Genomic DNA, 12247 nt, shown 5'->3' on the forward strand with positions numbered 1-12247 from the left:
AGCCACACGTCGCACCAGCCGTGTCTAAACGATCGGAATTGACTTTTCAGATTTTTGCTCGTGAAACAAAATTATGAGCGCACAAGAATATTCATCAGTAATCAATTGAGTGCCTTATGTAGCGGATCTGTCTCATGTTATCCGCTCGTCCCTGGAAGAACATTCCGCGGACATATATATAGCCCTACGAACATTAGCACCATAACCCTTCCTCAGGACTATAAAGTTAGATCTACGGGGCGCGCAATATATCAATTGATCAAAAAACCAGCCAATCAATTCAGTATATACTCAGTTTCTATTCAATCCCTTCCTTACGCACCTCTATCTCCCTCTATGTACAAACTTGCACGTGAAAGCGCCACATGCAGAAGCTCACTCAACGCGAGACCCACGCGCAGATCAAATCAGAATGACGTCCTGCACCCTCCGATTGCGATCAACCACCAATCGAAGCTGTCTGCCCTGCCAACTCGATTGCTGTGTCGTCGTAGCGGCGGAACCACTGTTGTGCGGCGCGGGCTTGAAGACGCCTTCGCGGAGGGTTTCGGTGAAGAGCTCGTAGGAGGGGTAATCTGTGGTTTGGTGATACATAGCTTGGATCAGCTTGAAGTTGAGATTTGCGGAGCATTACAAGCTCGCACAGGGTGTTATGTGTCGAAGAAGGGAAGGGAAAGAAAACGAAAGGGAAGGAAGGTAAGGTAACGTACAGCCGTCGACAAAGTGGTTCACTTGTTCCTCTGTCATTCCTGTGCCCTTGGCTGCGCGGAGGGTTCGTTCTTGTTCCTGGCGCCAGTCGTAGACGAAGTGGTTATCTTGGGCGTCGCTGCCAGGGAGGGATTGGTTAGTTGATTGAATGCAATGATGACTTGAAACACACATACATATGGATCAAGGCATCGAGCTTGCTAGCAGAGTCAAACATGTTAACAATGGCCCCGAGACAAAGGAGGTCAGAATAGTTAGGAGCCACTTACTCCGTCAGCACATCATACCGCTTCAATGCCTCATTGACAGCCCGCACATCCTCAAACTTGACATATCCCAGCCGTCCCCGATACCCACCAGCCTCTTTCTGGCGCACGGCATCCTCCCACTTCTTGCGCAGAGTCTGCTCATCCCACGCGCGGAACCCAACGCACCATCCCTCAAAGATAACCACTTTCACCTTAGGTTTCCCCTCTCCACTATTGTTGACGACCTCCCACTGTTCGCGAGGAACGCGATCCCCCTGTCCCTGGAACGCGGACTTGTCATACTGCGGGATAGCAGTGGGACGCTCTGCAGCGAGAGAGGCAAAGACCTGCTCGCCGAGCTCTAAATCATGCGTCGACGGCTGGCCGCGGTGCTGGAGGAGCGGGTTTGAGGGATGGGCGCGCGCGAGAGCCACCTGGTCGGCATGCGTGAGGTAGAGGTCGTCCAGGGAGAGGGTTACCACGGAGAGCGAGTAGGGCGCGGAGCGGAGGGTGTTGTAGAGGGCAGATACCTCGGAGGAGGTTAGTAATGCACTGCATCTGCAAAGGCAGAGTTCCCGAGGCTCCTAGGGACCGGGAACGGAATGACGGCTACTTACCAGCACGGTCTTGCCGGCGCCCTGTACCCCATTCAGGCCCAGGAAGAATGGCGGGGTCTTGCTGGCGGCATCGGCATCGGCTGAGGTACCGTGGCGCTCGGCGTGGGCCTGGAGGCGGGATAGTAGGAAAGGGATACAGTGCTGGGACTTGTCGTCCACGATCTCCGGCATTGTGGGGGAGGAGGATGGTGGTGGTTGTGGGAGTTACGATCTGCTGGGGTAATTCCATTCAACCCCAGATTCTGCCGCTCGGGAGTCCCTCCACTCATTGTCTTTGCGTGATAATATTTCGATCCGGTATATACATAATGGCTTCAACATAGTTTTTCTATAATCAGATCATCATCATCATCATCCGGAAGGTAAGATGCAGACGGTGTCAAGTCCACCAAGTCGATGTCATCGAGCTTCCACCTTCTCGACCCGGAGACGGTAGGTTTGTACCGCGAGCTCTGGATCAATCTCCTGGTCTCCCACTCCCTCGTCGAGAACCCAGTTTTCTGACAGTCGACCTGGAGGGTCCTTTCTTGGTCACCGTAGAATACAATACAGAGTCATCGATTGCCGTTGTGATTAGGAAGTGTTAATGGTAGTTTTCTGCGATGACGTTGCACTGTCACATGGGCTGCCTATGGTTCTAGGAGCACCACCGCGACCGATGAAGTACCGTCTACACTGGAGTACATTAGGCGCATGACAATCGTAGTGCTAGAACATCCACAATAATTAAATTTAGTTAATCCTAGTCGAGTATGACAAAATACCTACCCTCTTCGGCATGTGAAGCAGGGCATCTGCCACGGTAACGATACACCCCCATTACCTAACTTACCGCAGGCCACTGAGCCGAGGTCCCCGGCCGTACCGAGCTGTTGCCCTTAAACTCCCCTCTTCCTCTTTCTTTCCTCTTGCTTATATCTTGCTCCTTCTCTAGTTCTTCCTTCCTAAAACTAGTCGGACATTCCACACTCTTCCTCTTGTCCTTCCTTTCTCCTCCCCCGCAACAGAATGTCCGAGTTGCGCTTCGATAACCAGACCGTCGTCGTCACCGGTGCTGGCGGCGGTCTGGGGAAGGCCTACGCCCTCTTCTTCGCCGAGCGCGGTGCCAACGTCGTAGTGAATGACCTTGGTGGCTCTCACAAGGGTGATGGCAAGTCATCAAAGGTGTGTCCTTTCTGCTATAATCCCGACTGGATCTGTACTGACCATGGGAAAGGCGGCAGATGTCGTGGTCGACGAGATCCGCGCCGCCGGCGGCAAGGCGGTCGCCAACTACGACAGCGTCGAGAACGGCGAGGCGATCATTGAGACCGCCATTAAGAATTTTGGCCGCGTCGATGTGCTCCTCAATAACGCCGGTATCCTGCGGGATATCAGCTTCAAGAACATGAAGGATGAGGATTGGGATTTGATCAACCGGGTGCACACCTACGGTGCCTACAAGGTGTGTTTGGGCTGTTCTAGAATTGCGCTGCTTGTTTCTTACCGGTCTTTAGTGCGCACGCGCCGCGTGGCCTCATTTCCGGAAACAAAAGTATGGCCGGATCATCAACACCGCCTCGGCCGCTGGCCTGTTCGGCAGCTTCGGCCAGGCCAACTACTCGGCTGCCAAGCTGGGTCAGGTTGGTTTCACTGAGACCCTGGCGAAGGAGGGTGCCAAGTACAACATTATCGCCAACGTCATTGCTCCCATTGGTAAGCTAGGACACCACTCCACGGATTGGGAAAAGAGATGACTGACTGCAATCCAGCCGCTTCCCGCATGACTGCCACTGTGATGCCCCCAGATGTCCTGGATAACCTCAAGCCAGACTGGGTGGTTCCCCTCGTGGCCGCTCTGGTCCACTCCTCCAACACCACCGAGAGTGGTAGTATCTTCGAAGTTGGCGGTGGCCACATGGCCAAGCTCCGCTGGGAGCGCGCCAACGGCGCTCTCCTGAAGACTGATGACTCCCTGACCCCTGGTGCCATCGCCCGCAAGTGGAACGAGGTCAACGACTTCTCCAAGCCGGACTACCCTACCGGCCCTGCCGATTTCATGGGCTTGCTGGAGAATGGCCTGAAGATGGCTCCTGCCCCGTCGGGCGAGGAGCCTGACCTCAAGGGCAAGGTGGCCCTGGTCACTGGTGGTGGCAACGGTCTCGGCCGCGCCTACTGCCTGCAGTTTGCCAAGCTCGGCGCCTCCGTTGTGGTCAACGACCTTGTTGACCCGGAACCGGTGGTCCAAGAGATCAAGAAGTTGGGTGGCAAGGCTGTTGGCAACAAGGCCTCCTGCGAGGACGGTGATGCCGTTGTCAAGAGTGCCATCGATGCCTTTGGCCGCATCGATATCCTGGTCAACAACGCTGGTATCCTGCGGGACAAGGCTTTCACCAATATGGATGACAACCTTTGGAATTCGGTTGTTAACGTCCACCTGCGCGGTACCTACAAGGTCACCAAGGCTGCCTGGCCCTACTTCCTGAAGCAGAAGTACGGCCGTGTCGTCAACACCACCTCCACCAGCGGTATCTACGGCAACTTCGGCCAGGCTAATTACGCTGCTGCCAAGCTTGGTATCCTGGGCCTCTCGCGCACTCTTGCCATGGAAGGCGCTAAGTACAACATCAAGGTCAACACCATTGCCCCCAACGCGGGTACCAACATGACCCGTTCGATCATGCCCGAGGAGATGGTCCAGGCCTTCAAGCCGGACTATGTCGCCCCTCTGGTGGTGCTTCTGTGCTCTGACATGGCTCCTGAACCCTCGACAAAGGGTCTGTACGAGTGCGGCAGCGGCTGGTTCGGCCGCACCCGCTGGCAGCGCTCTGGCGGCCACGGATTCCCCGTGGACGTCAAGCTGACCCCCGAGGCCGTGGTTTCCAAGTGGAAGGAGATCACTAACTTCGAGGATGGCCGTGCCGACCACCCCGAGGATGGCCAGGCTGGTGCCGAGAAGATCATGGCCAACATGTCCAACCGTGCCGGTGGTGACGCTGGCGACGCTGGCGTGAACGAGACCCTCCAGAACATCGAGAAGGCCAAGTCGCTGACCACCGAGGGTTCCGCATTCGACTATGTCGACCGTGATATCATCCTCTACAACTTGAGTCTCGGTGCCAAGCGCACCGATCTGCCTCTGGTCTACGAGAACAACGAGCAATTCCAGGCTCTTCCCTCGTACGGTGTGATCCCGTGGTTCAACACTCAGACTCCCTGGAATATGGACGACATCGTCAAAGACTTCTCCCCCATGATGCTGCTCCACGGTGAGCAGTACATGGAGGTCCGCAAGTTCCCAATCCCCACGGCCGCCAACACTCTGACCTACCCCAAGCTCATCGACGTGATCGACAAGGGCAACGCTGCCCTCGTTGTGGCCGGTTACACCACCAAGGACGCCAAGACCGGCGAGGACCTCTTCTACAACGAGTCGACTGTCTTCATCCGCGGCAGTGGCGGCTTCGGCGGTTCTCCCAAGCCCACGGCTGCTCGCCCCAAGGCTGCCACCGCCGCGTACAAGCCCCCGCAGCGCAAGCCCGATGCCGTGGTGGAGGAGAAGACCTCCGAAGACCAGGCAGCTCTTTACCGCCTGAACGGCGATCGCAACCCGCTGCACATCGACCCCGAATTCAGCAAGGTCGGTGGCTTCAAGATCCCCATTCTGCACGGTCTTTGCTCGCTCGGTGTTTCGGCCAAGCACGTCTTCGCCAAATACGGCGCCTACAAGAACCTTAAGGTTCGCTTTGCCGGCGTCGTGCTCCCCGGCCAGACTCTCAAGACCGAGATGTGGAAGGAGGGCAACACCGTCCTCTTCCAGGCTACCGTCGTCGAGACTGGCAAGCCTGCTATCAGTGGCGCGGGTGCTGAGCTGCTGGAGGGCGCTAAGGCGAAGCTGTAAGATATGGATCGAGATCTCCGCTTGATGCGAGATATCTCGACATGAAAGTTTGAGCATTGCTCCGGTCAGATTGTGCCTTTTGTTTAGTCTCTATTTCCTCTTTTGTATATACATACCTCCGGTGTCTTCTGTTGTATTGTTGTTTCTTATGAGATCAATGGGATCTTCTTCGACTTAAAATTCCGTTCAGTGTAAAAGCTTAACTTGACAATGCGAGCTACCTAGACAGGACACGTATAAAATTAGATATAGAACAAGGACGTCGTACGGATCACAATCCACGATGAACGAACGGATGGTCAACTATAGTTCGCTCAACCGGGATCCGTCTTACATAACCCCAGGCATACAACATTATTTTCTCTCATTCCTCACATCACCACCCCAACTCCATCCTTACATATCTTCCCTACTCACTTACCCACTCACTCTTTCCAACTATCTCTCCAAACATCTACCTTATCGACGATGTAGCACTGCCCTCTTCAGATACAATGGTGCTCTCGCTACCATTCCCCAACTTCTCACGAGCCTCCACACCCCCCACGCCCCGCTGCCTCTGACAGCTCCTCCTCCACCTCCGCAGCACTGGCACCTCAATCCCGCCGACACCGCAACTCAGCCGGCTCAGGCTCCTCATCGAACTCCTCATCCAGCCGTCACATCTGGAGACCCGCCGCCCTAAGCGGCTCCTCATCCCCCACCGCTGGTGGCGCGTCGCAAAGCAGCAACAGCAACTCCATTACTCTCAGCGAGGCGCTACGCAATAATCCCTTCGGGAGCACACCGCGTGCTCGCGCAGTCCAGGTTTCTATTCGTGAGGCGGAGGACCAGAAGCGCGAGCAGGATGAGTTGAATGCGGCGCTGGAGCAGCTTGCGCGCATCTTTCCCGATGTGAAGATTGAGGTGTTTAGGGAATTGCTCGTGCGGTTTGATGGTCTCAGTCGGCTGCAGGTTTGTGTTGAGCAGTTGCTGAGACACAAGGATGAGTGGGTTGCTGGGAGGTGGAATCTTTCCGAGGCGAATGGGACGAAGGATCATCGTGGGAGTCGGCATGACGATGGAAGCGCCGAACAGGTCCCTGCCGAGGAAATGTTTCGGTCTGATGAGTACAAGATCGTCGTTCGAGCGGTTCTGGGTAAGGAGTTCAGTGGCCTGAGCAAGAGCACCGTCGACGCTGTGCTGGCTGAGGTCAACTTCAGCTATACCCGGGCACGGCCGACATTGCGAGACTTATCGCGTCGGACGTGGCGCGCTACTTTCAATAGCATCTTCCCATCCTTCAGACGAAAGAAGGATCGGGACGAGCACCCGCTTGTAGGGTGGCAGCGTCGGGCAGACGGAGAGCTGATTCCGCGGCTGAAAGAGACAGGGTGTGTCGAGCTGGACGGGGAGCTGTACACAACCCTGGTGGCTCCGTTGCTGCAGCAAAAGCGCGAAGAGCAAGAAAATGGCGATTTTATGTTTGCTTCTGAGTTGAATGTGAAGGAGGCGAAGAAAGTTGATGCCCTATATGAATGCGAATGCTGCTTCGCCGACGTGACATTTGAGCAGATTGCCACATGCTCGGCCAACACCCATGTCATTTGTCACCATTGTATTCAGCGGACGATTCATGAAGCGCTTTTCGGACAAGGCTGGGGCAAGTCCGTGGACCTGGAACGGTCGACGCTCAAATGTCTTGCGCCGCTTTCAGTCAGTGTTTGCGACGGATGTCTTCATCCAGAGGTCGTCCGGCAGGCAATTCTTCTCGACATGTCCGGTTTCGAGACCTACCGCAAATTCGAAGACCGACTAGCCTCGGAGGCTCTCCTCAAGTCACAGCTCAAGCTCATCCGGTGTCCGTTCTGCTCGTACGCTGAAGTGGACCCGGTCTATCACCCTTTGTCGCGAGGTGTCCGCTGGCGGGTTCGTCGCGATGGGGGACTCATCCCGACAATTCTCATGACGCTTTTCCTTCTTGATCTGGTTCCCTTACTCGTCATTCCGGTATTGGTACTACTTCTCTTCGACCCTGCCGCTGTCAAGGCCATTTTCCATAACGCTATCCGCAATCTCTGCCTTAAGATCCGTCCCAAACGTTTTACCTGCGCCCGTCCTTCCTGTCAGCGTGTCAGTTGCATGACATGCCAGAAGCCGTGGCGCGACCCCCATATTTGCCATGAGCCACTGCTGCTCGACCTGCGTGCCACTGTCGAGGCTGCCCGCACTGCTGCCGTAAAACGCACTTGCCCCCGGTGCGGGCTGTCATTTGTCAAGTCCTCAGGCTGCAATAAGCTGACTTGTGTCTGTGGCTATTCTATGTGCTACCTCTGCCGCAAGGCCCTGGGTTCACCGGGACGACCTGCCAGAGCGCATGAAGATGGCCGCGGCCCTCTTCCACAACGCCGCCTCGCCATCTACGACGGACCCCTTGAAGAAGGAGCCGGCCATCTCTTTGATGACCCAAATGATATCTCCGAAGACGACGAATTCGAAGAACCCGAAGGCTACAAGCACTTCTGCGAGCACTTCCGAATCAACCCGGGCTCCCGCTGCACCGAGTGCAGCAAGTGTGACCTCTACCAAGCCGAAGACGAAGAAGCCGTCGCCCGACGCGCGGGAGAAAAAGCCGAGCGGGAGTGGCGTCTTCGACAGGGCGCATCTAGCAACGGCAGCACCGCCGTTTCGGCAGTGGGATTCCACAACGTCAACCGGGATTTTTCCTCGTCAACACAAGGCCGCGCTATTGATCGTCGCTCCTCGTCTGCGTTGTGGGATCTACAACTCATCGGACCGGGAAAACCGTGGGCTTACTGGCTAAATGATGTGTGGGTTGACGGCAGGTGGAAAATTGAAGGCCAGGCTCTGGCGGACTGGATCGTCGAACGGGTTGTCGTTGTCGAGGAAGTATAATGATACCATTGCTGCCGCACGTATTTCATTTCTTCCTTCTGACTTCTTGGCTACAACATTTATTCCCCGGGGCTTTCTTTTCTTTTCGGTCAGATTTTATCTTCTGTCCCTGTTTTATCATCACACTCGGGTTTGCAAATTTACGTTGCAAAATAGGGTTGGCTTCTTTCTCGCGATGGCTTGGGACCGGGATATTATTCGGCGGTTTCCTTGTTCACCTGGTGCTGGGTAAACGGATGGGATGGACGGTGGGCATGGATGGATAGGATTTTTTTCATTTCGCACACGATGTGATGATTGTCACGAACGAACACTGGCATGCATTTTCCCCCGTCTTGTTTTAGGGCATGTTTCAAGATCCTCTGATACTCTGCAAATCCCCTTTACTTACGTGGGTTATCATTCTACGCTCTATTCAACATTCGTGGCTAGGCGGGGCTCCCATCCCGCTTCAGCCATCTCAAAGCTCTCGAACAAGAAGGCCGGTGCCACCGTACACCCCACGAGTGTCCAATCACCTAGACTTCTCGCATGCTGCCACTCCCCACGCTCAACGATAGCTTGTGGCCGTTGGCCCTGTATTGGTAGAATTGAGCATATTTATCAAGTGGCCGTGAAACACACAATGCACCACACATATAGAGAGAAATAACTCACTTTTGCAAAATCGATCCCTAGAATGATGTCCCGGGTGGGTTTCCCGTCATCCCAGGATAGTGATAGTTGCATAGGGGCGCCAGCGTAGTAATGCCATATTTCGGCGCCATCGACAACACGGTGCCAGTGCGAGAGGCCACTTTCCCCCTCGAGAAGGTAATAAATGCAGGTGCTGTACGAGCGATCATTCGATGAATAGCGGTCGCGGAAGGTCTCGACGTAATAGCCCTTCTCTGGATGTGGGGAGAGATTCAAGGTCTTGATAACCTCTTGTGCGGAATAGTCTTTCGCCATGCTGTGTGGAAAGACGGGAGTGTGAAAATTGTGACGGGCGCCCCCCGGGAGGTGGGAAGGGGTTTTTTAATATTCGAGGTCAGACTAAGTTTTCTTCGTCATGCGCTCTTTACTAATGCCCTACTTAAGCTGACCATACGTAATTGGGGCATCATTGCACCCTCTTCGCATCTACTGATGTACCCTCGATGAGTTCCATTAGGTTGTGGTAATAAGCGTGATCAGCATCGTTGCTTCTTCCGTTAGCAAATCGCGCTTCGTGGCGTGGTAATACATTGTAGAGCGTGAAAGATAAAAAGAGGGCTAAGGCGTATAACGCGAAGCAATCATCGTTATTGAATTTGCAGATACATGCAGGCAAATCCCTAGAACCGTAAGGGCCAAGGGAAGCCAGGCTCGATCAGGCAATGAGGGAACGAATCAGCAGCACGCGTGGCATTCGCGTCCCTATGTATAGACTGGGGGACGCGCGCTGACTGCACGCTGTAAGATCTGAAACGAAGTGGCATTAGTGGCCGAAAAATCGTGGCTGTACAAACATGAGGAATTAGCTGCCGGAGTCTGGAATTCGCGTATCCACCAGTAACTTTACTAGATAGTGTTATGTGACAATGATTGAAAAGATGGTATTCTGGCTAGTTATCATGTCTGTATGTATAGGAGCAGAGAAGCGGGAAAACTCTGTTCAGTGTGATCTATCCAACTATCCAGCTCGGGGCACAGTTGCCATATGGGTAGATTAGATGAGTAAGCGGTAGGATGCTGCGGCTGAATAAATTACCCAGGGGCCATATAACTACTGACACAAAGCTGCTAATCAGATCTAGTGCTCCAACAAAGCCATGGGATAAAACACGTGACTTGTCACAACCACCTTCACCTCATTAGAGCAGTGTCCATCGTTGTAAACATAGCATCCATGCACTCGTTGCCATCTTAGCATGTAGCCCCTGAAAGTGTCGTGTCAGCCACTTGTGCCTGTAATAATTGGAAGCGGGTGGCCCTACCAGTGCGGCGATCCTCCCGAGAGCAGTTTTAGTGTCTTCTAAGACGGCCAAACTGCCTCGGAGCAGGCGTGTATGAGGACATGGACGAGGAAGGAGACGTGGACTTGGTAGGCCACACAGACACGGAAGGGGACACGGCCGGCAAAGAATTGCTGCAATATTTGCCGCTTTGGACCGGAAATGTGAGGGAGGTATCACATTTGTTGTTTTTGAAAAAGGGGTCAGCTAATAATGGTGGCCTATATCAGTACTAGAGCAACTTGAAGGATACAGCATTGAGCTTACTATTCACAGGCAGGTTAGTTGGTGGAGCTCGGATCACAACTTGCTTGCCACCTGGGAGGTTGTCTTCACAGTTGATCTGTGCTTGTCCGCCATTCTCATTGGTTGATCCGGTCCAGAGGTCGACGTGCCACTCATTGTGGCTCCAGTCGCTCTGGCATTGGGCACAGCTGTCTCCCTTGTAGAAGTACTTCCGAAACAGAGGAATGTAGATGAGTTCACAGTTGTCGAATTCGTCATCAGCTGTGGCGAATGTAATAGGATCAGTTGCTGTTCCAGTGCCTGTCATATGCTAGTCAGAAGATGATTCTGAAGTTCTGTGATGATACCATCCTACCTCCCGCTTTCATATTATGACCGTAACAATTGGTGCCAATAGCAGGGCCCGGAGGGCTATTGTCAGGGGCACCATAATGTGTTATCAGGACATTTTCGATCTCCTGACAGCCAGCTGCCACTGCCACTTGCGCATAGAGCAATCCTGCTGCAGCGATCACGGCCATAGAAGATGAAGAAAACATGCTGAATATTGGCAAACGAACAATGTTGAATATAAAATGCCCGGTGTTGCTGAATGTACTTTGGAGGAGGCTGCAAGTGAGGTAATAGCAATGGGCACCTCAAGTTGAAACGGTTGGAAGACACTTCGGACCTGAAGGTATCTTATATCTGGATCCGAAGCCTCAAATTCAACCTATTAGTATGTATGCCCCCTGATCTGTATAACGTATTTCCCAATCGAGTGGCCGCCCCCATCGATTCGCCATCCAAAATATCCATGTTGATGGTGATCATGATGATCATGATGATCATGATTTCATTCGATCGATGTAGCTTGGCCTTTCACACGACTGCTATGTAGGAGTGATAGCAGAACCCGCTGTGACCTAAATACAGGCTAGCCTGCTAGGAATCGATCTATCCTAGAGCTACTAGAGACCTTGAGCGGCGAAGGTCCCTGGGCTGGGTATGTAGATTTTCCTCCATTTTGACATATTGATATTTTGGAAACATTTCAAACCTACTTCCAGTCTGTAGAGCAGGACATTAACTATGTAGATGTTCAAATTAAGAATTACATTTAGTATGGGTATTTTGAGTGGTGGCTCAGTGGTGAAACATGTTAGGGATCGTCAAGTGAATGATCCAATTCATGGTCATTCATACAGGACCATATTCCCAAATAGGCGAATGGATAAAGACTCTGAAAATCCACCTTCTGCATAGGGCAGTTACTAAGTTTATCAAAAGGATTGTGACTACTAGGTTTAGGGGCGATGGTTCAGGTTCCTGGCCTGTCAAACTTTAATTAATCTCTCTTCCTGTGGGGGGAGGACTATCGTCAATTGGCAGGACATGCACTTATCAAAAACAACTCATCGCGTGATTTCGTGAGATTCTGCTTGAAAGTGGATTTGGTCAGGTGGTATTTTTGGAACCTACGATTCCATTACCCAAGCCTAAAAATCGGAAGAGGGATGGAGCGCAAGCAGTTGAAGATATTAGTGGAGAGCCTAATCAGAAGAAGAAGACGGCGCCCCGAAAGTGCTCTTCATGTGGGAAGTTGGGTATACAAGAAGGTCATGTAAACAATTAATTGATTATATAAATGTCATCGAAACCGTTTAATCACTGTTTTAGCTCCATCTTGATGGCTTG

At 53.0% G+C, this 12247-nt stretch overlaps 6 protein-coding genes across 6 annotated transcripts; 3 read left to right on the forward strand and 3 right to left on the reverse strand.

The window, feature by feature from the left end:
• Positions 1–402: 402 nt before the first annotated feature.
• Positions 403–1744, reverse strand: N7510_010068 (TDA10 family protein; the record flags this gene model as incomplete). Its single annotated transcript, XM_056981993.1, has 5 exons — positions 403–575; positions 711–826; positions 885–908; positions 978–1486; positions 1574–1744. The coding sequence occupies 5 exons, from the start codon at positions 1742–1744 to the stop codon at positions 403–405; spliced, it is 993 nt and encodes a 330-aa protein (XP_056829829.1).
• An 837-nt stretch (positions 1745–2581) lies between these two features.
• On the forward strand, positions 2582–3309 carry N7510_010069 (SDR family oxidoreductase; the record flags this gene model as incomplete). The annotated part of the gene is made up of 3 exons (XM_056981994.1): positions 2582–2737; positions 2790–3017; positions 3070–3309. The coding sequence occupies 3 exons, from the start codon at positions 2582–2584 to the stop codon at positions 3307–3309; spliced, it is 624 nt and encodes a 207-aa protein (XP_056829830.1).
• Positions 3310–3335: 26 nt separating this feature from the next.
• On the forward strand, positions 3336–5453 carry N7510_010070 (SDR family oxidoreductase; the record flags this gene model as incomplete). Its single annotated transcript, XM_056981995.1, has 1 exon — positions 3336–5453. The coding sequence occupies one exon, from the start codon at positions 3336–3338 to the stop codon at positions 5451–5453; it is 2118 nt and encodes a 705-aa protein (XP_056829831.1).
• A 283-nt stretch (positions 5454–5736) lies between these two features.
• Positions 5737–8348, forward strand: N7510_010071 (E3 ubiquitin-protein ligase; the record flags this gene model as incomplete). The annotated part of the gene is made up of 2 exons (XM_056981996.1): positions 5737–5780; positions 6020–8348. The coding sequence occupies 2 exons, from the start codon at positions 5737–5739 to the stop codon at positions 8346–8348; spliced, it is 2373 nt and encodes a 790-aa protein (XP_056829832.1).
• A 411-nt stretch (positions 8349–8759) lies between these two features.
• Positions 8760–9299, reverse strand: N7510_010072 (cupin domain-containing protein; the record flags this gene model as incomplete). The annotated part of the gene is made up of 2 exons (XM_056981997.1): positions 8760–8924; positions 9006–9299. The coding sequence occupies 2 exons, from the start codon at positions 9297–9299 to the stop codon at positions 8760–8762; spliced, it is 459 nt and encodes a 152-aa protein (XP_056829833.1).
• Positions 9300–10556: 1257 nt separating this feature from the next.
• Positions 10557–11109, reverse strand: N7510_010073 (uncharacterized protein; the record flags this gene model as incomplete). Its single annotated transcript, XM_056981998.1, has 2 exons — positions 10557–10831; positions 10926–11109. 2 exons carry the CDS (start codon positions 11107–11109, stop codon positions 10557–10559), a joined length of 459 nt encoding a protein of 152 aa, XP_056829834.1.
• Between the last annotated feature and the right edge of the window lie 1138 nt (positions 11110–12247).

The sequence above is a fragment of the Penicillium lagena genome, assembly GCF_028827675.1.
Source record: "Penicillium lagena strain IBT 129212 chromosome Unknown utg000007l_segment0_segment0, whole genome shotgun sequence".
In the NCBI taxonomy this organism is placed as follows: Eukaryota; Fungi; Ascomycota; class Eurotiomycetes; order Eurotiales; family Aspergillaceae; genus Penicillium; species Penicillium lagena.